Here is a 23,101-nt window from a genome sequence, read left to right as displayed (position 1 = left end):
CGGCTTCCCTATGAAACAATAGTGTCAATTCAGGTAGTCTATATTACATCGATTGACTCATTTCATTGATATATGCGTATAACCCAGCTCATCACATCCCCTGAGATCCATACGTTAAAAGACAATCTTATTAAGGAGTCTCTTCATTGTCATCGAAGAGAGGGTCATGGTCGGGACCTCTTCATCATCTGGTACGCCTACACTGCCATCGTTCTTTCCGCGAAGCCTTCGATATGTGGACCGATAGACGGTGCCAACGGCCGGAATACAACATCCTGTTCCCTCCTTCCCGTCTCCGCAACATCACTTCCCTTCAAATCGTCCGAACACGTCCGTCCGCATCATGTCCACCAACACCAAACACCATAAAATACCGGGTCAGATGGTGCTACAAACACAACCCCAAGTACCTACATGAACTCCAGCACACAGAGAAGTAACGGCAACCTTGATTGATTGACCGGCGTCGAGCCGCTGCGGCTCTCACTCACCAATGCAACAAGGAATGAAAAAGGGTCAGAGCCCTACAGGCTGACGACTCCCATGGTTCAAGCCACTCGGGGAAGCAATCCGATGTAGATCCTTGAGGGGCGGGAGCGGGAGCGCGATCTGAAACTCCTCTGCCTCTCTTTCTCCGGTTCCCGTGTGTGTGTTCTAGTCCTGCCGGTCTGGTCTGTGTGTCCGTTCCTACATATATTGTCACCGCGATGATGTAATATGACCGATCTGAAAATATGTGAGATGGAAGCTCACCGAGACATGGGACGGTAAACTCTTGCGGAAGGTCGGTATGCAAGGAGCCAAGCGAGGACTACGTGATGGGCTGGAGCAGTTTGATAACACGTGCTGCTACGTAGGCAGGCAAAGCTCGGACATTCACTTCCTCTTCTGCAGCAAATGACGGGCTGGATAGGAACGAAATTCGAGACCGGGCAGATCAAGATGTCAAATCATGGTCAGTTCTTTTCATAACGAGAACAGCCGGGGCTTTCTCGGGCCGGAGTTAGCTGTCCGCGGATATCAGGTACCAACTTGTATCGAACGAGGCGGGCAGAACAAAGGCAGTTTACGTATCGACATCAGGACAACACCCTCCCCCAGTCAGATCATCATCAATCATTCACCGCTCATCAACAGCTTTGCTTCCCATCAATATCGAAGCATCAGTTTTCCCCGCCTGATGGTTTCGGCCGCTCGCTTGCCCGCATCAATCTCACTGCACATGCAAAAAAAAGAAAAAAGAAAAAAACGCGGGGAACACACGCCATATCATGCCATTGCCCTTTTAACAATTTGACTTTTGACGTGCTTGTCACAAGAAAATAAAATTGAGTAAAAAAGGTCACTAAAACACCACGCTACTGCACAAGATCAACGCCGTCGCCGTTGTCAACAACGGCTGCGGGCGGTCGGGTGTCGAAAGAGCAAGGTGAGAAAGCGGGTCTTCCCGCGGCGCCCCAAGTCAAGCAACCATTTTCTCAGATCATTCCTCTCAACAAAGCGTAAGAAACCGCCACCTCGGCAATTCTTCTTCTTGATTTATTGTCGATAGCATGGAGGAAATCCCGATGAGGTGGGCTGATATGATGCGATTCTGGCTTCTCCACGTGGGGTAAATGGTTCGATCGTTGGCACATCTCTGGGCACGTCACTTTTTGTATGTATTTGTACGTATGCATGGGAACAGAAAGACCTGCATCGGATCGGATCCGGACCTACACTTGACTATGTAGGTACAGATGGAGATGTACCCTTTGTTGCTCACCTTGCAGGGTAGAAGAAATGGGAGGGTGGATGTAACCCTTCTTTTTTTTCACACCCCTATCAACAGAGGATTAGGTAAACCCAACCTCCTCCGAGTTCCTGATGACAGGAAAAATGATAAAAAAACAAGCAATAGTTTGGGAAAGACTGAGAAACCCTTAACAAAATAGTCGAGAGTAACAGTGAACACAAGAGTAGTAGAGGCACATGCTAAACAAACCCCCTCCTCGCTCGCCCGCTCGCTCTCTTGCACCTTGCATATCAGGGAACCGCCCCATCTGCACCCCGACCAACTCGGTGGAAGAGTTCCATTATAAAACAACAAGAGCTTGGTTCGAGACAGGTGTAGAGCCTACGCTTTCTCGGCTGTTTTTTTCATCCTCCTTATGCCTTGGATGTTGTACTCAGTCGACATCATAGGCAGGCTTTCACATTCCTCGCCAAACCTCAAAGGGTCATGGTAGAAAAAACAGATGACGCGAGAAATCTAATCAAGTTTCTTCAACAAACTCTTCTGAGTAGATTGTGCGTCACACACAGATCGCCAGCCACAAGCCCCATTCGGCACAACCCGCATTTCGACCCTTCTAGAGTTTCCAAGCATCGTAGCATCACCCCCCCCCGCCATCCCCCCAATCTAATTAATCCTCCGAGAGGTACACTACACTCCGCATCAACTCCGCTGCGCAGCCATGTAAAGGGGGAACGCTAGATTAATTAATTGGCTTTGCATTGTGGGATTTTGATTGTCCTTGCATGTGTATGAAGATAGATATATTGTGCGGGCAACTTGGATAGAACAGATAGATAGACATACATAGACAAAAACAAGAGATAGTCCGGCCGGCCGGCCGGGTAGAGGCGGTGTTAGAGTACCTGTAGGTAGGCATGTATCCCAACAATCTGTAAGTGATCTCTTCTTGCGCCCCAGTAATATGACGAGGATATGACAGCTTAGGCGAGGGAAGAGTAGAGAACGGAGGGAGATGTGCCTACCCGATATCAGTGACACTACCGCTAGCTTTGCTCTTGCTCTTGATATCACCTCTAAACACAACATCCGCGCAGGAAGAAGACATCTCTTGACGAATTTCAGTTCAGAAAACGAGGGCCTCCCTGAATTTTTACCTGTGCTTGTCATTGACAAAGCTCTGACACGGCTCAGTGGACGGTCGGCAAAGAGCATCAAAGTGGGCGTCACGTTGCAACCAAGATCGCTTATGATAGCCGCCGCCGCTCGGCAACAACGTCTCTAACCTCTCGGGCATATATCCCTATTTCTCGCCTTCGGCAGAATTTGAGTGCTGATTGCGTGGTGCGTGCACATTCTCCCCTGCATTTTACCTATCCGCCACCAGGCGCAGGCACAAACCACCAGCAACGCTCAGAAAACAGAAAGTGTGGTGCTCTATCCGATCACCCCGATCCCGATCGGTGAAAAGAGGAGCACGCACCCTAATGGTGGGAAGACGAAACCTGAGTTGGCCCGATATCTGTGGAGCCGACCCGTTGTTCCTTCGCCCAAGGTAGCGAGCGGGTCGCCGTAACGGTTGCGTGGGGATGGGTTTCAGTGAGCCCATGGTATCGAGAAGGCCCGACAGATGCAAGGTTTATGATACGCGGTCGTCGACACTTTCATGCTTGTCGACGTCCTTCCCGTCATCATCATCAGTGTTTTCAGTCTCGTCGTCATCATCCTCGCTATCGTTGACAACCAGTGTTGATTCTGGGTCCTTGCCATCGTCTGATTCCCCTTGTACGCCCTCATCAAGCAGATCCGCATTGCTCTCCGGCTCCCGAGTGAGCAGAATGTCTTCGCTACCTTGCCATTGCGAGGGCATAGGTGGGAGGGCATCTGGCTCTAGGTCCCAACCGTAATCTTCATCATCGTCACCCTCGTCCTCGCTGTCGGCGATCTCGAAGCCGGTATCCCCAAGCTTGCGTTTTTGGGCACCTGCTGGCGTTGACATCGTCCTCAAGGGGCTTGAAGCCTGGTCGTACTCCACCGGAACCAAACCGGCCTTGTCGTAGCAAAGTTAGCAAAGAAGAGAACAACATCAGACCCAGACTACTGATCGATCAAAGAAACATACTGCCTCAATATGGAACCCGCAGAGTGCGGCTGCATCATCCGCATGCTTGTCAACTCCGTTCAGCTTCTGGATGAACGCAAAGCGCAGAGCAGTGGAAGTCTCGAAGTCATTTTGAAGCCGGTCTCTGAACAGTGCGATCCTCGAGACAATACCTTGTCTCCAGACGCTTGCATTGATGGCGGGAACCAAGGTCGCACCGCGTTCCGCCTGCATCTTTGTGGCGCACTGCGTGAGGATGACAATAGCCACATCCCGGGTTGCTGCCAGCTTTTGAAGGTTGCTCAAAATATAGTGAAGTGCCTGTATTCTGCGTTCTGCAGGTATCGGTGCTACATGAAAAGTCAGTCTCAGGCTTGTTGGATCTCCACGCCGAAAAACGTACCTCGGGTATCTTTATGCTTCGTCTGAGGGGCCTGCCTCAGGTCTGTATTCTTGAGGACGTCATGGTTGACCAACGCTGAAAGGGAATCAACAACAATCAATGATGTCCACTCTGGGATACAAGACGCCGTGGGCCGACATAGCAGGGCTATGAGATGAACCAAGGTCGGGCAGCTATAGTGAACAAACTTGTCTAATGGTTGGATCTGCCCATCCTCAGAGTTCAAGTCCACGACCTGGTGCAACCGTTCAATGGACATCCGGTGAAAGCCATCTGCATTCGTATAAGTGCCCGACCACAAGAGATTGCCAAGGCCCGACTGGAATGGGTTGAAAGGGAGAAGAGGCTAAACAGACCTACCCAGACGACTCCGCCGCCTTCGCGAAGGCAGTTAGCAGTGAGCTGGATTCTAAGATCGAGGTGTCAGTTACATTTACTGCACGCACGGGTGAGGGGAGTGGGTGTAAGGAGGATGAGATACCCGAATGCTGTCTTTCCCACGCCCGGGGGCCCCCATATTTCCGTCACACTGCCCTTCTGGATGCCATTTGAGGCATCGAGAACTGGAAGGCCGGTGGAGATGTGGTGGTTCTGGGTCCCTTCAAAGTCTTCCAGGGCCTGTGCAGCCGACACGGTAGGAAGACGGTCTGGATCCGACAAGTGTTAATCTTTTTTTCTTGTCTTTTGGGTTGGCATTCCAAGTTGGGTCGCAAAAGGAGCCTCTGGGCAGAGGGTTGGGTTGCTTGGGTCTTACGGATTGAGGAAAGGTCAAGGCTTGAGCCATGGATTGTTTCCATCATGGAGGAGTCGACATCACCATGTCAAGCAACGGCCGCTGTTCTCCCGTGCTTTGGGCGGAGATGGTTCCAGGCGATTTAAGGGCGGTCAACGGTTGAATCGGGTTTGCAGCCTGTTGGCACCAAAATTTGGTAGCTCTGCCAGTTCACCATTGATCGTTGCAGGCAAGAGCGGGGAATCGGCCCGCCAGAGCGTACGCATTGCTCAGAGGAAGGGCCAAGGCACGTGCAGCCAGTAACTCCCTAAAGTTTAGGCGACGGTGGGAGGACAGTGGATGCTCTTGCCAGGCGCTGAGATGAGATGAAGACAAGCGATGTTTCGTCTCATTTCGCGATACAAGACCGTGAGAATAGCCGCAGTGCATAATGCACCGAACATCAAGCGCGGCGTGCTGGCGGAAGAGCCGTTTGTTGAGTAAAACTAAGAGAGAGACCATGAAGCATTTCCGCCACATCAGGGGCATCAATGCCGATCACAAAATGACAGGGTTCGCTGAATAGAGAGCACACAACACAGTCTTGATTGAGGCTTCCTCTTCATCTTAAACCCTCTACAAAACAAAGCCCCAGATGGGGTTTATGGGTGCAAAAATGCAAAAGAAAATGCGGTTTATGTGGATCGAACACATGACCTTCAGATTAACTTCCTGAAGTTGACTTCAGTCTGACGCTCTCCCAACTGAGCTAAACCCGCTGCATAGGAAGTTTTCCTAATCTTTAGGTTTATAACAGTAACTGAGTAAGATTAAGCCGCGTGTATCACATGTTTCGTAGCCTCCTGAGCCCTTGCATGATGTCATTGGCACATGTTCATGAAGCAATCTCCATCCCATAGCTCATCAAAACAATCTGACCGCAAGCCACCTAACCCTACGTGCCGGGTCTTTTCGTAAGAGTAGAAGGCTCAAAAAATCCCACCCCCTCTAGTCATGGTGATCGCCATGGACTGCACTTCGCCATGTCACTGACATTACGCCAACACTCTGTAGCTCCTTATCAGGCCAATATCTGGCCATTCTGTCCTGGCGCTTGAGCTAATCCGACAAAAAACGAAAGGTTGACGGCGACGGCGACAACAGTGACGGCGGGCCTCGTTCACATGCCAAAGCATCCCGTCATTTCCCCGCCGTGCAGGAGGAGCTCCAAGAAAAGAAACATCTACCAGTGGTTGTTGGGGTCTAACGTTCGGTCGGCAATCCGCGCCCCGGATTTTCGGCCCCTTGCCGAGGGCAGATGGAGGTTAGCCTGGTACAGTGGGACCTGGGGGGAGAACCTCTTTAGTGGGGGGACTGCTTTTGACGGTCTCGCCCGTTTTATCAAGCAGTAAGCCAAGAAGAACCAGCCGACGGCTTTTCTGGATGGAAATCTCCGACATGGGAGGTTAGCATCCCATGCTTGAGCCGCGGAAGAAGGGACACCCACGTTTGACATCGCCTTAGGATAGCGGACCTTGCTATCCCTGGCAAACCACAAAAGGGAGTCCCCTCCCACACGTGCCACCGAGGAGAAGAGGCTCAACAAACGCCGAGAAAGTGACAGCCGTGCGTAACGCGGGGGGTACCTTCGGATATTAGATGGGATATAGCCCACCTCTCCCCGTGCCGAAGCGGTGTTCGGGTCTCATGAACCCCAGCCCCGCTGTCGTTGGTGAGGCTGATCAGGGTGCGTGGGAGGTTCGCTTTCCAAACTCGGACCATGGAACAACTCCCATCCGCCCCTCGTTTTCCAATTCCAGCATAATCACCATCCGCCGTGACGGAGCTTAGCAGCAGACTGCGATGTCCATGCGGTGTCAAGGTGCAAAACTAAGAGCGAGGAAATTGTTTTCCCATGCTCCTACCACCCCGGTCTTGGCTGCGATAAGAGCGAAAATTATCAGGACATGGCAACGCCTGTCTCGGAGTTTCTCGGCTCCTTCGAACGGGAGTATTTTGGTGGAAGTGCCCCGGGGAATTGGTTTGGCCGCAAGAAAAAGTTGCACCTGTCCCTCCACACCTCCGCCCGTTAGCGTCGTGGTGCAATGCTTGGACTGCCCTGGGGCCCCACAAGATCATGCTGTCACTCGTCCAAACCCGACGAGTTGCACCGGGTTTTGCTGCGTGGAAGCTAGGGAAAACGCTCGCGGAGCCGCCGGGTAAATTGACGACTCAGGGCGATCGATCTCCGTTGCATGAGTGCAGCCGCCGCCCATTCAGAACGTCGGGACCAGGCACGCAGCAGTCATCGTGGTTCCTGTTGTCCTTGAGGCAGAGCGACAAAGAGATGCGTCCTTTTCCGTCAGATTTCTCCAGCTTCTTGTCTCTAGCCCGTCAACCTTTTTTCTGGGGCGGATCCTCGGTGTTTCTGTGGATCACGGCATCATCTGAGATCTCGAACCGGCGCTATTAATGACTCGCGACAAGGCCGTCGTTTTCTCTTTATCTCGCGCTTCGGGCTCTCAGGGTTCGGGTACTGTCCCGAAACATTAGGGCTCAGACTGCTGAAGAACATCGATGACTGTGCTGTAATCGTCGTTGCGACCGCCAGACGACACGGGATATGGCTTCCTCCCACTGGCGACCGGAGTGTGACAGCTCGGAGATACTGTGCTGATGAAACCAGGTGCAAGCCTGCTCAGAGAAGCCTTCAGCCTGTCAACCAGTCCACCCCGAACGCTTTGCTTGGCTCCTGTCGTCGGTGAAAGCTGCAAACGACCCCAGATCCCCGGAATATGTTGAGCCCGTCCCATAGAAACAGTCAGCTGCTGGGAAGGGTCGAGGATAGCCTGAGATTCGCAGTTGCGGCTCTTTTCTGATTCGCTGTGGGAGATGCTTGTCAACGTCAAACTGGTGCTTAGGGCTGAGAGGCTGCCTTCAAAGACCAACTGCCGCTTTCAACTGGTTTCGGCGGGGCGGGCTCTCCCATGAGATTCCCAGAAAAAGGAGACCACATGATACGAACATTCTTGTGTGATCCCAACAACAAGCTGAAAGCCAAAGAAGCCCTCAGGCAGAAAAATGGATTTTTGCCAGCACAGCGGATCCGCAAGAGCACCTTGAGGGACAAACGCGCGGCAGCCACAGGCCAGGGTAGCAATTGCCCCTTTAGGTTAGTGCCAAGGCTTCAGTGAGTCAGTCAACTCCAGGTCTGATGTCAATTATCAGAACCCCATCGTCGATAACTGAGACACAGGTCAAGTGGTGAATATTCTGATTTTCTCAAATTTCTGCAGTGACCCGTGGTGACCAGTCACTGTCACCTCTGTTATCCCCTGGTCTAATTGAGTGTTGAGGTGATGTGATCCGGTGCCTGAGGTGCAAGGTGATTAAAGCGTTGTGGTTGAAAGGGTGCGACCCAAACCCCCACGCCCGCTCTTCCAAAAACAAAAAAAAATGCGGGTTAAGCGACAACATCAGGACACACCCAAGGTCATCACGCCAGAACAGGAGCTTCTGGTCCACAGCTGCAAATCCTCTGGAGCAGCCCCGGAGAATGTGAAATGGCCAGTTCGAGTTTGATCCTAAAGAAGCAATTGACCTTTGAATGGGTGATCGGCTTCTTCGGTCTCCGAGCCGGTCGCACCTCAGAGTGGAAGGAATGTGGCGCCTTGGGCCCGATTGGGGCTTATCGCATCCCCAGGTCCCCAAGGTGTTCCGGTAGGTACCCCGGATTTTGGGAGTGACGTGAGAGGGCCCCTGACAGAAGGGAAGGAGGCTCCCCAATACCTCTTTCAAGAGGGCGGCGTCGAGCATGGCTTCTCCAGTCGTTGCAAGTGCCGCAAATGAGCGGCGTTATTTTCGCAGTGTTTGCGCGGCGATACGAGGTTCTCCTTTTCGTTTGTTATTTGATTGAAGCTTTTTGTTGGCGAATAGCAATAATAATGTGTAGGGCCGAGGAGCAAGCGATCAAATTCGTCAGCCGAGGGTTGGACGAGGCCTCGTCCATGTCCCATCGAATCTCTCCCCACATTCTGCCCGAACCTCCACACTTTGTGTCGTCGATGCTTATCTCTGCTCGCGCCACCCCCAAGATTGCTGGATACACGTCTCACGTTGCTCCTGGGGAACTGGTGTGGGACTGAAAAGCAAGTAATGAGGTCAGTCGAGACCTTTTCCGCAACCGTGATAATCATCCATCGCAACGAAGAAAACAAGGAAGTAGTGGAAACATGATGAGGCCTTTCAAGCACGCTATCATCATCGTGATGAGGTTGCTGCTTTCGCCTGTCGTAACTCCTCCTAACTCCCTCGGCCGGGCGGCTCCCCCAAGCTTCTTTTCTTGGCCTTCGGCGCTCAAAACATCGACTCAGCAGAGATGAATGCTGCAACATGATCAAACATTGTGGGTACGGCCGAGGATATGGTCAGGGCCAAGGTAAGAGTGAGTTACCACGGTCTTGGGGGATTTTCATTATAGAGGCTGGGGACTGGTTACTCGCGGATGCGTGGGTAACAATCACGGTTATAATGATAATCCATGTACCTTTTCCCCAGATGTGCAACTTACATCATGATCATGTCTAGTGCATCTCCCCCGGATTCGACGACACTCAAGTGACGGGAAGCCTTATCGGTCTCGGCTCTCGCCGTTCAAGTTGGAGATCTCAGTTCTTGGTGTTACAACAAACTTTGAGCTCTTCAAATCAAGACAAAAAGTTGAGAAAATAAGAAGCGGGGGAACGTACCGGAGCCCAATCGTCTTGCGCATACCGCTACTCAGCCACTACGCACACCGCCCCCCTGTCCTGTGAAATCGGCCTCACCCACATCGTGCTCCTTTGCTTACACAGGAGGCAGAAGGGAAAGGAGTCTTGTCTTGACAAAAGGTATAGCTGCACCCTCTGGAGAGGCCGCTGCATGACCTTCACCCTCGCACATGAAAGAAATAACACACACGGCGGCGGCCTTCGCCTTGGTTCTCGGGTGATGGTGGGATGGCGGACGGGAGGGAATGCCTGAGTGCTGGCAACTTCATATGAATTGTGTGCAATGAAAAATCGAGAGCAACTCGGAGTTATGCGCTGGCACTTGTGCGAGAAGGCGGAGGATAGGACAGTCCTACTTTATGAGTTGCAGAACATCAACAAGACGGTAATATAACATAAGTCTTGGTTCACCTCGCATGAGACACCGGTGGACATGCGATAGCATCATACTCCGTACCGCTCTATAATCAGCCTCTGCCGAGAGAGTTGGCGTCTTGTGCCTTTGGGTGTGAAGCTGAGGTGATCGCTATCTCACAACACCCCACGCTCGGCTCCTGTTGGTGCCTTCCTGTTTGCCGTGTCCTCTCCGAACACAACTCCACCCGCCCCATACAGTGCCCCCCCGCCCTCCCCCACAGCAGACCCCTTTCCACCTGGGGACCAGCACCGTAATACATTTCCAATAAAGTACCGCCGCCTCAACAGTTGCACACCGGTGAAAATTCCACCATGAACGGGCAGCAGAGGGCGGGTGCAGAGAGGGCTGCATGGAAAGGGTACATTTCCACTCGGGTGCGGCAGAGAACAAGCACATATGGACGGGTGGGTGGAGAGAACTGGAAGGGGGAGGGCTGTGAAATGGGGGTGGATGTACCTTACCGCAGCTACCAACATAGGCGTGAAATACGGTACCCTTTGGGCTAGGTACCGATGACATTTTATTTTTTCTTTTTCCCCGAGATGCCCCCTCCCCACCCCCCCTGGTGTTCAGGGAAGGGGCGCGCTGAGTCGCTAGGGACCTTACCGAACGCACCCCCCCGTGGTGTCCACACCACATGCCTGGCACGCCCCGGTGTCAGCCCGCTCACCCGCCATTTAAAACCAGCATGGCAGCCGCCCCCCAAAACCCAGGCTCTCATTGCTCCTGCTTGCTACTTCAGATTTCCCATGCTACATTAAAAGCTTTTCCCCAACAGCGCCCGCACCACATCCCCAGACCCAGTCGTCAACCCGCACGCCAGCAAAACCTTAACTCCAACTCCAACCCAACGGGCCGCCCTATTCATCTCGTCCCAACTTTTGCAAAGAAACGAGGAACGTCTGGAACCCCAAAGGGGCTGAGAGCGTTGACCGACAGTTTTTTCTCCCTTCGATCTTGTCCGTCGCCGGCTGCATGCATTTTGTGCAGCTCAATTGGAAGACAACTGGGACAACTATACGACCGAGTAGGGGTTAAACAGAGTCCCAGCACAAGGGCGACCGATCACATGCAACGAACGCAATCTGCAGTGGACTTTTCCAGTCTACTGAACCCGGAGACAACAACAGAGAGGGACCAGCTTTCTCCCCAACGGCAGACGCAAACGCAAACGCAAACGCAGACTCCCGCCGTCGAGGTCGAGATGTCTGTTGGATTGCTCCGTCCAAATGGGCCTTTGCCCACGGGCGCTCAGTCGGCTGACAGCACGAATGAGCTCCCCCGTCCTTACAAATGCACCATGTGTGACAAGGCTTTCCACCGCCTTGAGCACCAGACCCGTCACATCCGGACGCACACGGGCGAGAAGCCACACGCCTGCCATCACCCAGGCTGCAGCAAGAGGTTCTCGCGCTCAGATGAACTAACGAGGCACTCGAGGATACACAACAACCCCAACTCCAGGAGAGGGAACAAGGGACATCAGCACGCTGGTCTGGTTCACAGACTGCAGCCTGATGTCATGCCTCCACCGCAGCCCAAGACGATTCGCTCGGCTCCCCCGACCGCGATCTCTTCTCCCAATGTCTCGCCTCCTCATTATCACTCGTACAACTTCTCCCCTCAGCCTACGCTGAGCCCATACCACCGCAATGCTCTTGGTAGCCAGAGCGGTCCCGACATTCAGATGCTGGCGAGAGCTGTTGGTCAAGTCGAGCGGGACAAGATGGCCCCTTACGGCTCAAGACATGCTCACTTCTACGGCAACGGCATTGCCACATCAAGGAATCCCCTGATGGCCGGCCCTTCGCTGCATGCCTACCATATTTCTCGGCCCACTCACTCCCACGATGACGACGACCATTATCACAATTACAGACACGCTAAGAGGTCGAGACCCAACTCGCCTAACTCCACCGCTCCTTCTTCTCCCACGTTTTCTCACAATTCACTCTCGCCAACTCCTGACCACACACCACTTGCCACGCCTGCCCACTCTCCGCGTCTCCGGCCGTTTGGAACCGAGCTCGCGCCATTTCGCAATCTTTCTTTGCATAGCCAAGTTCCAGCGCTTGCTCCCCTTGAGCCGCAACCCGAAGGTCAGCAGTTCTCGCAGCCAATCGCGCAAGCGCCATCTCGCAGCGGCATTTCCTTGACCGACGTGATCAACCGTCCAGATGGAGCTCGCAAACTTCCACTTCCAAGGATGAGTGTCAGCGACATGCTCACGCCAAGTGATGGCTACAGCCTCAGTGGCAGAAACTCGACCGCCAACAGCGTTGCTGGAGATTTCTTGTAACGAGTGTGACCACGGAAGGGCGAGTGAATTGTACAACTTTGTTAAAGTTTGCAGTCTCTTAACGACATGATATGACGACAACGAACAAACCCGGGACTATAGAGGATATACTACGGGGCGTTTGGGCAGGTTTCTCTTTGGATGGAAGAGGAAAGGTTACGGGTACTCGAAGCATTAATAGCGACCAAAAGTTGAGCGTTTTGGCTTCGCCGTGGTGGGATCTGGACACATGGGCACACGCGGTTTTGTTTTTTTTCTTGATGTTTTTCTATGGCGGAACTTGTTTTTTCGAGGCGGGTTATAGACATCACCACTTCCTTTTTGTTTCTGGACGGACGGACGGATAGACTTGACTTCGCTCATACATATTATATATGATTCTGCTGTTATCTCCAAGGAGGTCAGCGAACATGGTAAACGCTATTAGTATTTTGCACTTTGTAGCACTTTCTGTCTTTCCAGACCTTGCGACCACTGTGATTTGCAATCCTTGAATTTATCTGATCCCTTCTGGCCTCTAAAGTTGACTATTTTTAAAAGAAACTCGACAAGACAGAACTCCATTTCTGCCCACTCTTGCTCTGCTTGCCCGTGTGACAACAACCCCCACGCTCAAGATGGTCACATACTCACGAACAACAAAGTTGGGATGTGGTTTTTGGCGCTTTGTGTCTCGTGAACACAAACATGAAAGAGTATGGCACCTGCTCGCAACACGAGATAGTGGGATGCAAAAAGAGAATGTGATGTATCAACGTACACGACGTCCGCCGCCTCGCCTACCACCACCGCCGCCTCCATGTAATGTACTTATCCGTTTGGGGGGGGGGACGTGGAAGACACTCATGATGTAGGATAAGCAGTACTACCACACCTGTTTATGTGTCTCTGATGGGCCCAAAATATATCACCACGCGTAACCTGCCTACGTATGTAAGTAGGCTTATATTCATCGCACTCGGACTGCTGAGTACCGGTGCTGGTGTGGACTGTCTCACTCGGGACAGTCAACAAAGTTTTGCAAGGCTGAGAGACATGTCCTCTGCCAGTGGATGAGTCTAGAAATTTCAGACCAAACAAACTCCAACCAACAGCTGCGGCGTAGAAAAAAAAAAAAAAGCCTTGTGTGAAACCCGCTCCGCACCATCCAAGCATCCCTTGATACGGCACTGCATTCTGCAGTGCTTCTGCCCGAAAAAAAAAACGTCACCCCGCCATTTTTGCCAGGTCGTAAATACCGAGACGAAAGGCTGGTTCGGTCAGAAAATGGCATTTCTCTACATTTCCATTTACACCAAAACAAGAGTGGGTATGTAACCCGCATACCTATTAGTCAAAAGGGCTGACATGGAGAGTGACATCCAAGGAAACTTGACTAATAATTAGCCAGCAATGACGCCAACCCAACAAACCTCCCACCCGCGACACTCACTCGACTTTTTATTTTATTTTAATTTTTTTTTTTTTAGTAATATTTTTCTTTTTTTTTTAGCCTTCTCCAAGGCAAGGCAAAGCGGCTCTTAAAAGTGGACGCTGAGAAGTTGGGATTTCCATTAGGCACAGAATTTCTAGAACAATATGCACCTGTTGGAGAAAAGATTTTTTTACCCAATGTGAGTCGAGTACGTATTGTCACAACCAAGCTTCTCTGCTTCGTGTCTTGGGTTTCTTGCTCCGCCTCGGCCTCCCCTTTTCCCTCTCTCTGCCTTTTCTCCAGACGGCGCGCTTCCACACAAAATCCGGGCGCAAGTTAACAAAAACCTGGGGGGGGGCGGGGGGGGCGCGTTATTTCCTTGGCAGTTGTGTGCCAGTGAGGGAGAGGCCCAGGAGGCGTATGCAATGTGGGGAGGGCAATCGATTGGATCCCGGATTTTTGCCTGGGTGTGTGTACTTGATGGTTGTAAATTCGTATCAGGTCAGCTTGTATGAAAGGGTTTTCTTTCTGTTCTTTGTTTTCCATTCAGTACTTTCTGGACAATCCATTTTCCGTATTTTACCGCAAGCTAACAACATCGAGTCTTTCCAGAAAACCACCCCCACCACAGGCCTCGCTCGTAAAAGCAAGGGGCTGGCGCAAAAGGGAACTTCTTTAAACTCGTACCGCCGCCTGCGCGGCTTGGGGCCTGTAGGTTGATCTCCCTAGGCCGCCAGCCGGAACGACCCCCGGACTCGCAATGTGTGGGGTGACAACGTGCTAAAGTCTGGGGATGCGCGATGCCGGGACGACACTGAGGCAGCGCTTGGTAACACACCAAAAGCCGAGCAACGATAGCACCATTGTGACCCCCAACTTTTCCTTTTCTCGATGACGATCCCGGAGCCTTGACCTGTGAGCTAGTTTTCTTCACGACCCGCGGCGCTCCTCATGGCTTCATCAATGGCTGGGCCCATTCTGGTCTAGCAGAATTGAAGCGGATGTAGATATCCGTATACGCATCCCGGGGCTAGAGTTTGGAGATGAGTCAGGAGACCTGTTGCCACGAGTCTTCTCCAAGACGCAAAAAAAAACCTGGCCAAGTCGCTCCACGTTGTGCTGCGTGATCCATATTTCGGCACAACTTGCATCGTGCGGTTGTGCTGTGACCCTGTCCTTTGGCCTCCCCGCCCGATTTCGCAGCAGTAAAAGGCTGGAAGGTCACACTAATGACAAACCTCCGGGAAGATGGCGGCATGAGAAATGGTTTAGTGTCGTCTATAGGGTGGTGTGTACTGTATGTGTGTAGTCTCCTCCCGTCGGCTCTCGCGCTTTGAACGGGGCGGCTTGATTAGTGAGGGTGTAGAAAGTGATGTACACACATCTATGTCAGTCAGAGCAGCTTGGAGGCGTAAAATGTTACTCTCTTCACCGCAACTTCGGGAACAGAAACAGAACCATGGTGGTGGTTGGTTAGTTTGAACCTATTCGCTCTGGCCATGCCATGTGTGGTGGGCGCCTTTTGCTACAGCAGTGATGCAATCCTTGTGCTTCTCTCGGATCATCTCTCTTGATGGCCAAGCGCCAATAAGTTGAACCTGGGAGTCTGGGGCGGCTCATCGGCTTCTCTCTGCTCGGTGAGCCTAGACTGTCCTTACATTTTGGCTGCAGATGTTCCTGCACGGCTTGCTTCGTGTCCCGGTCACGCCCTTCGTTGGCGAGGTGAGGAAGAGATAAGGAACCAACCGTCAGCCAGTCAGAGTCTGGCATATTCCGGGCCGTCGGGTGTGAAACAGTGTGCTTCCTACACGACGACGAGGGGTTGATATTGTCAAGCCGGTGATGAGATGGATGACCCAACCACCTCCTGACCACATTGCATCACCCTGGCCTCCCGTTGGATCAGGGGCTGTCATCCCCACAAACACGGTGCGGCCTCGACCCCAAGATTCCCGAGCTTCGCTAACGCGATCTGGGACAGGCGGAGAACCTTGTTTCGTTGCAGCTGCCCCTTTGAGGATGGGGCGAACACCAGCTCCGTGATAAGCTCTCGGTTTGAAAAGGTGTGGAGGGATAGGATCGGCGAAAGCGTGACCTTTGCGGCCAAAATAGCATACAGATTGGACTGTGAGCATAATGTTTCGATAGTGGGGGCTCCAGCATTCCAAGCAATCATAGCACCAAACCGCTGTCTCTCACCTGGTCTGACGGGTGAGGTAAGAAACAATCAACCCTGTGATAGTTGGAAGGCGGTTCGATGCAACCCTTGTACCTGGGTGCGAAACCACGTCAACCTGAGGCGCCCGGAGCTTCTTGCTTGAACGGTTGGTGCTCTCGAACTACTATGGTTCCGGTAATGTGTAGTTGCGTGTTGCTTGTAATGCAACAAGTCAGATGCAGATGGTGTCAACAGAAGCGGCACTTCTAGGTTTTCGAGGCTGTATACCTAGTATTCAGGATTGCGCGTCTCGTAGGTACACGAGCAGGTACGAGTTGGTTCCTGCCGTCATCTGAAGTCGCAAGTTTGCGTGATTCGGAGTTTGGAATGGCAGGTCCCCACATGCCCCACCCCCACGCCCCACGGGGTTCTGAAGCTTAAAGCTAATCCCAGGCCGCCAGCCAAGCCACCAGGCCAGACTGTGATGCAACCCCACATTTCAACGACAACATCTCGCCCAGTCACGGAACCACGAGCCTTGAACGATCAGCTCTGGGGGCGTGATAACGATATCTGTGGCTGGACCCCCATATCCGACGGTTGCACCAGCCAAGTCAATACAGGAGGGAAAGGGGGCAGCTTTGCTCCCAGTTATCCTGCGGTACGTACTTGGCGCGATAAGAACCGTTGCGTTGTGTTTTCGGGAAGGACGTTACAAGCGGACAAGCGGTCGAGACTCGGACTAGGCATGCTTCGAGCATAAGCCACAATCAAAAACACATTGCTCAACCACAGACCCAGCTTTCATGGTTGCCCAGACGGGCGATGGCATCAGGAAGACGGTCAGCACACCTTGACACCCTTGCCACAAAATAGTTGAGACACTGAAGTAGGTGACGCATGCTTTAGAGGATAGTTCATAGGCCTTTAACGATGGTCCATAGGCCTTTAAAGATAATTAATAAGCCTTGTAAGATCGTTTAGAGGCCTATTAATTTACTTTTAGCGCATAAGGTAGTTTACAGTATAGTATGAGTTAACTTACTTTTGCTGTCTCAATTGTTTTGTAGGGAGGGTGCTCGAGTCTTACCAGCAGAGCGTTACGTGCAGAAGGCAGCCAACCACACCTGGCAGCATGCTTTGGCGGTCCGAGGATGCACCTCGCCTGAAACTGAAGGATTTCAGGCGCTTGCGGATGGGACGGCGAGTGTTAGGTGCTGGTGAAAACGGACAATGCTCCTTTACTGGCCTCGGCCTGCTTGCTCCCAAGAGAACGCGGTAAGCGCGAATTGGAGAGAACCAGAGATGCAACTTTGTGGGCGACATTGTTTAACCAGAGCTTCTTAGATTCCACCAGGACTCTCAATGGCTTTTGGGTCTCACGCATGCTTGCGGCCAACGCTCATGATACTCCGACGTCCCATTGCTCTGGTTCGTCGGCCGCTTCAGGCTCCCTGCTTCCCCGGTGTGCCATAGATGCGCCATGGATGCACTGGATCCATCATTCATTGTCGGCTCGATCTGTTTCCATGGAGTCTCTAGATGCTCCCCAGATATGTGTTGACCCATACCTGATGATCATCCCTCCTTGCCACAGTCGAAGGGCCATGGCACCGTCATCTTGGTAGGGTCCGGCGTAACCGTTGTCCTGGCTCCGGAAGCCGCGCGGGGCGTCGGCACTCCATCCCATTTTGGATGGCTCTCCGTCCGCGAAGCGGTCATGACACTGGAACCTCTTGGAAGGCACACTAGGACCACCCGTTACCCGACCCTGCCCTGACGCAGCCTGGCTCCAATACGACCTTCAACGGGATATGTACCTGTCTAGTCCTCTACCAAGACCGCATCTAATTCAGGGCAACGCATCGAAGATGGTGTTGATGTACTCTATCATGGTATGTTGGAATGGTTGGCGGTAAGCACCTCATGACATGGCTTTGCTTTGTCGTACTATTTTCATATACATGTCAATTTGCTCGATTCTTTGGAATCTAGGCTGTACCTACCCGCTAAATTTAATGTGCCCGGCTCCAAATGATGCCATCTGGGGCCCTGTCAATATGCCGGCGTCTATGAGTGACCACGGCAGGAACGACATGCAACGGTGTTCATCCTATCAGTGTGCTTATTCTGACGAATTGGGTATCTGGCTCACCATCACTACCATCATCACCATCGGTGGGGGCCCCTGCCTTATCAAAGGGGCTGCTGGTTTGATATTAATTGGCTTATTGCGTTCTCACCCGGAATCATCCTCACTTCATCAATCCACTTTCAGCCCAGCAACCCAGCGTGCCATGCTATCCGAGCACGGTGCGCTTCAGGCTATATCATGAAAGCAGCTATTAATTGCTCCCAGTGGGAGAACCTAGAATCTCAATGGCTGCAGCACCAGGCTAGCGAGCGTTGTATCTGCTAGTCATGACGCACTTCTGCACTGCCACTGGCACATACTTGGTAGATCATATGGGCTAGGTCGACTTGTCGACATTAAACGCAAACGGGAGTTCAACTCCAACTTCAGAACTCGCTCATTGGCCCTTGTTCTTTTCATCACCATTTTTACTCCCAAAAGCTTACCATCCCGGAAGTCTTGCCTGGTGTCTTGGCCATGTGGGCTATTAGCAAAGAAGTGGGAGCCATCTGCTGTGTCTCCGCCGGGACCAAGGTCCGGGTAACTTTTCTAGCCCAAAGGAGCCGAGTATATTCACGCCTTTTTGTGGCTGTCCATATCCATATATTTTTGGGCAGGGGTTTGATGTCCGATCCAGTTTGATCCAGACATAGCGGGCATCCGATCAAGCCACGGAGTGCACTTGTGGAGAAATATTGCACCACTGCTATCACTATCAGACAAGTCGGGCTTCATCCCTCAGAAGAGTGCCAAGGGGTCTCGCCAGGTGTAGGAGCTAGGCTCGCGGATAAATCGCAGCAACCGGAGAGCCGGGACGCAAGTGGCTGACCGCTAGATTGCGGTCCAGACATTCATAACAGACCTCTCTGCAGCTTTTCCGTGTCTGACTTGATATGCCATTTTCTTGTTCTTCTCCCTTGTCTTTGTTTATGATTTTACATGTCATGACGTGAGCCTGCAGTGGCTAATCGGGCTACCAGTGCATCGACAGAGCGGGAGGTACAATTCTGAGCCGGAACTGTGGTCGTTGAGCTTGAAGTTGCAGACTCCGGCATCATCCAGAGTCGTTCTCATGCGAATTTCCGCTGGGGACATGCACCAGCGGCAGCAGGCGCATGTAGGTTTTGCTTCTTTCTTCATTCTCGGGACGGGCCCCGCAGTAAAACGACGTTCAATGCTGCCTCTCAGCTCGAGTCTATTTATTCTGCATTCCGTAGATTGCAAAAGGTGCACTTAGAGGCCAAGAACGAGACCACAATCACCACCACACCCAGGGCGTCGATGCACTCGAGGCGTGAGATTGCTGGTGTGGATGTAGAATGCTGCAGGATGTGCTGTTTCAGAAAAATTCAGCAGCTCAATACCCCTAAGTAAAGTGAGTCTGGAAGTTGACGGTTGTCGATAGTGAAGATTGAAGCAAGCTTGGGGTATCATATTTCACTTTTGGCAACATGTGGTAAGCAATGTGTGCAATATGTACCCTTGGACTGGCAGTAGTAGTCATCAATTCAATACCTCACCGGGTGACTAGTCTAGTGGTCAGGACGCTTCGTTGTGGTTATTCTTAAGAATATCACATACGATCCGAAGAAACCCCGGTTCGATTCCGGGGTCGCCCATATCTTTTGCACTGCATTTGCCCCTTTTCCAGCCCCTAATTTACCAACTGCATCCATTTCACGGCAACACTCGGGACTTCTTTTTGCAAAATTTCTTCCCCGACATCCTCTGCCTTTGTCCGACTCATCAACTCAATTGACTTGCCATATTGGCAATTACTCCTGTTCTGTGCGCGGGCCTTCCCCTCTCCCTCTTCTGCCGCCCAAACCAATCCTCTGAGTGGTTCAAACAGACGCGAGCCGAGCATCAATTCCGCCCCAAACAAGAAAAAGCCACCACGCGAGCTGTTCACTGCAACCGATTGCCCCTCCCCAAACCGCAAGCGAGTGCAAGGCGCCTGTTTGGGAAACGAGGTGGTAGTTAAACGGTTTTGCAGCCTTGGGAAAGCCTCGACCGAGTTCTTCGCTTCCAGTTCGCTTGTTTGCTTGGAGGGGGTTTCGATCCACACTCGGTGAGCGGCTCTTTTGCTTTGGGAGTGGTGGTGTATCATTATGGAACGGACCAGCCCGTACATCTTTGGATGAGAAGGGGGCGGATGTGCGGGGGATGAATCCTTTCCAGGCTGAAGAGAGGGAAGATCTTTTTCCAGGGATCTAGGGGTCTGGACCGGTTGCTGCTGCGAGCTGGCTTTTCTGGAGAACACTATATGAGGATGCGCGGATTGATCGATGGTTAAGGTTGATGGTGGTTGTTGCTCCTGCTGCTGCTGGTTGGATGAGAGAGGGGGAACCTCGGCCCGAGAAGAGGTTGTGCTCCTCTCGGTTCCATACGACTGACCATCACACTCCGGTGGCTTTTGACCCGACCATTTGCATGCGGCCAAATGCCTGTGTTTCGAAGAGATAGGAGGCTTTCCCGAAGAAAAAGACACCACATGTGGAAAAAGAACCGGCAAAGCGCAAGAGAGAGAGGTGATCGGCAAGATGCATTGCCGGAACCAGCACGCGGCCTAGGCTGGAGTCTGCATGTGAAGAGAGTGCCAGTTGATGAGCCCACTCACACTCAACGGATACTGACATACGGATGCTGGCACTGCGATACGATACGCGAGAAGCAGAAAGGGTCACTGGAAGGGTCTCCTGAAACTCTCCGGCCGGTAAGGTGTTCGCTCAGGACAACTCGTTCTGTCAGAATACACACGTTTGACCGAGGTAGCTATTCGTCAAAGTGTGTGTTGCGGTTTTATGCCACGTTGCTGAGAAGATCTTTACGATTTGGAATTCGATTGAGCCAGGAAACAGAGTCGTGCTCATGTAAAGTATGTGATACAGAGAAGCACATCTGTATAGTAGGTAACTGTCTGTGCGGTCTTCGTCTGATCCTTCTTGCCTGCCGGCTTGGGTGATTGTGGTTCGTTGATTGGGATTTGAAGATCGCTTCGACGAGGTTGCCAAGACCGCGGAAGTGCTTCCGAACCACCACTCATCGGTTGGAGACATGGGGTGAGGGTGGTATGGAAGACCACGGTCGTATTGTGTGTGTTGACAGCGGCAAAGCGGAAGGGAAGGACTTAGTGGCCGTGTTTGGGGCTGTAGTGTGGATGGTTGTATATGCGTAAGGTATATATGATATGATGGTGCATTTCAAGGTACAGACTGTGCCTTAGGCAGGCAGAACTGAATGGGTAGGATCTCAAGTCCAGGATTCTTGCCTGTCTAGGAATGTGTGAAGAAGGGAAGAGGTTCGCAAGCAACCAGTCCACTCACCGAGATGCTTGGCTCTCTTGGCTTGAGGTCTGGTGATGGTCACGAGGGATCCAAGCTGAACTTGGGTCGAGCTATGGTGGTGTGGCGGGATCTCTTTAATGGAGGCAAGTGGACGAGGGTATGCGTGGGCGTTGTTGCCGTGGCCTGCTGCCGGTTTTGCCGTTGTGTTGCCAGACCGGACAACCCAGATTTCCGAGTTGGACGGTAGTGATAAACAATTAATATTGTCATGAAACCTGTTTGTTGTACCAGCTATGGGATCATACTGTTTAAAGGCACAGTTTGCTCCTTTGAACCATTCGACGGTGATGTCTGATGGTCGAGATTTTGCCTCTCGCTATGACTTATGCCGAGCTGCCAGTGGAAAGCCACTTCACTGAACTCGAAGCGAACGGAGTGGTGACGAAAAGGGCTAGGTGCTGCCTGTAATTGATGCCTTCTCCGGGACGGGGCGTGAAACCATACGACCAAGCCTTCGAGATTGAAAAGTGGCAAGTGACCGCATCAAAGACGGAAGACCGCCACGGCGGAAAGGTCCGCTCGTGGGATTAGTTCCTAGCGAGACCGGGCAACCAGCCAGACTCTTAGTCTGGATGCCCCGAGGCCCAATATTTTACGTTAAAGATACTCTGGAGAATTGTAGCGGAATAGACAGCAAGTCCATTGGTTCAACAGCGTCGTTTAGCAGCGAGTTTCGGTACATGGTGAGCATGTCCAAGATACAACTTGTTAGACAGACACCGCTCCATTTTTGGGCACAATTTATACCATAGAGCATTTATTTCCCTTCACCAGTAAGGAATGAGTCTTCGATCCCGGTTGGGTGGTTCTGTCTGTTAATGTTGGAGAGCTCTTGCTGGCCTACCTGCTAGATATACTGTTTTTTCAATATCAGCAATTACATACGACCATAGGCAGTTGAATACACGGGATCCCGTCCGCTCTCCCCTAGTTAAGCAATTGACCGCCGGACTAGTACTCAGGTGGGTGACCACTGGGGAATCCCCGGTGTTGTATGTTTTTGGTGTTTTTTTTCTTCCTCCACTCCTGCTATAGCGGCGACTTGTGCGGCATTCGCAGCAAAAGTACAGCATCACTATTCTATTATAAACACCGTATTACTCTCTCTGTCTATATTTATAGAAAGCCTTAAAAATTAACTAGATATAAGTATTTCTGTTTAGTCATTAAGAATAGTCAACTCATTAGACTGAATGGACAAGCACAAGAGATTCAGGGGTTACCCCTGAGTGCTTGATATCCACCTCCACAGAGGAAAAATATTTGTAAAAAGCCAAAATAATAACCTAGAACTTGAGGTTGAGTTTTTAACGATCCGCCCAGGGGTCGAACCTGGAACCTCCTGATTACTTGAATCTTGAAGAATCGTAGTCAGACGCGCTGCCATTACGCCAGCGGACCTATTAGTTGTGGTTGGAACCACTGCTGGTCCTAGAATATATATTGACACTACACTGCTTTGCCAACGACCTTTTAACATCTGACAGTTGTAATATATCATAGTATGTTCATTCATATCATCATTATCGAATGTATACCAACTTCAACAACAGACAGCATGCCTACTGTCGCCCCAGCAGCCGCAGCTTCCCTCAGTCTATGAGCATAGAG

The 23,101-nt window shown here is 51.8% G+C and overlaps 3 protein-coding genes and 3 non-coding genes across 6 annotated transcripts; 2 read left to right on the top strand and 4 right to left on the bottom strand.

Annotated features, from left to right (window-relative positions):
* Positions 1-2,924: 2,924 nt before the first annotated feature.
* Positions 2,925-5,661, bottom strand: QC763_122940 (uncharacterized protein). Its single transcript, XM_062908859.1, has 7 exons — positions 5,291-5,661; positions 4,994-5,268; positions 4,721-4,886; positions 4,600-4,648; positions 4,240-4,558; positions 3,858-4,186; positions 2,925-3,785 (listed from the first exon to the last, which is right to left on the bottom strand). Exons 2-7 carry the CDS (start codon positions 5,037-5,039, stop codon positions 3,375-3,377), a joined length of 1,320 nt encoding a protein of 439 aa, XP_062772018.1. The 5' UTR covers positions 5,040-5,268; positions 5,291-5,661; the 3' UTR covers positions 2,925-3,374.
* QC763_0026990 lies at positions 5,641-5,730 on the bottom strand. Its single transcript has one exon. It is a non-coding gene; the product is annotated as a tRNA-Phe (tRNA).
* A 2,784-nt stretch (positions 5,731-8,514) lies between these two features.
* QC763_0026980 (uncharacterized protein) lies at positions 8,515-9,096 on the top strand (the record flags this gene model as incomplete). Its single annotated transcript, XM_062905468.1, has 2 exons — positions 8,515-8,663; positions 8,904-9,096. 2 exons carry the CDS (start codon positions 8,515-8,517, stop codon positions 9,094-9,096), a joined length of 342 nt encoding a protein of 113 aa, XP_062772017.1.
* Positions 9,097-11,207: 2,111 nt separating this feature from the next.
* On the top strand, positions 11,208-12,437 carry CRE1 (carbon catabolite repressor protein; the record flags this gene model as incomplete). Its single annotated transcript, XM_062908858.1, has 1 exon — positions 11,208-12,437. One exon carries the CDS (start codon positions 11,208-11,210, stop codon positions 12,435-12,437), a length of 1,230 nt encoding a protein of 409 aa, XP_062772016.1.
* A 7,227-nt stretch (positions 12,438-19,664) lies between these two features.
* Positions 19,665-19,762, bottom strand: QC763_0026960. The gene has a single exon. It is a non-coding gene; the product is annotated as a tRNA-His (tRNA).
* Positions 19,763-22,801: 3,039 nt separating this feature from the next.
* Positions 22,802-22,891, bottom strand: QC763_0026950. Its single transcript has one exon. It is a non-coding gene; the product is annotated as a tRNA-Arg (tRNA).
* Positions 22,892-23,101: the final 210 nt, after the last annotated feature.

This window comes from Podospora pseudopauciseta, chromosome 1, assembly GCF_035222475.1.
Source record: "Podospora pseudopauciseta strain CBS 411.78 chromosome 1, whole genome shotgun sequence".
Lineage (NCBI taxonomy): Eukaryota > Fungi > Ascomycota > Sordariomycetes > Sordariales > Podosporaceae > Podospora > Podospora pseudopauciseta.
This window is presented reverse-complemented; position numbering and strand designations above follow the sequence as displayed.

Coding starts and splice junctions, on each gene's coding strand:
- QC763_122940 (XM_062908859.1), bottom strand. CDS start 5,039: ATGATGGAAACAATCCATGGCTCAAGCCTTGACCTTTCCTCAATCC. Junction 4,887..4,993: donor CCTTGACCTTTCCTCAATCC/GTAAGACCCAAG, acceptor TGTCGGATCCAG/ACCGTCTTCCTACCGTGTCG. Junction 4,559..4,599: donor AAGGCGGCGGAGTCGTCTGG/GTAGGTCTGTTT, acceptor AACCCATTCCAG/TCGGGCCTTGGCAATCTCTT.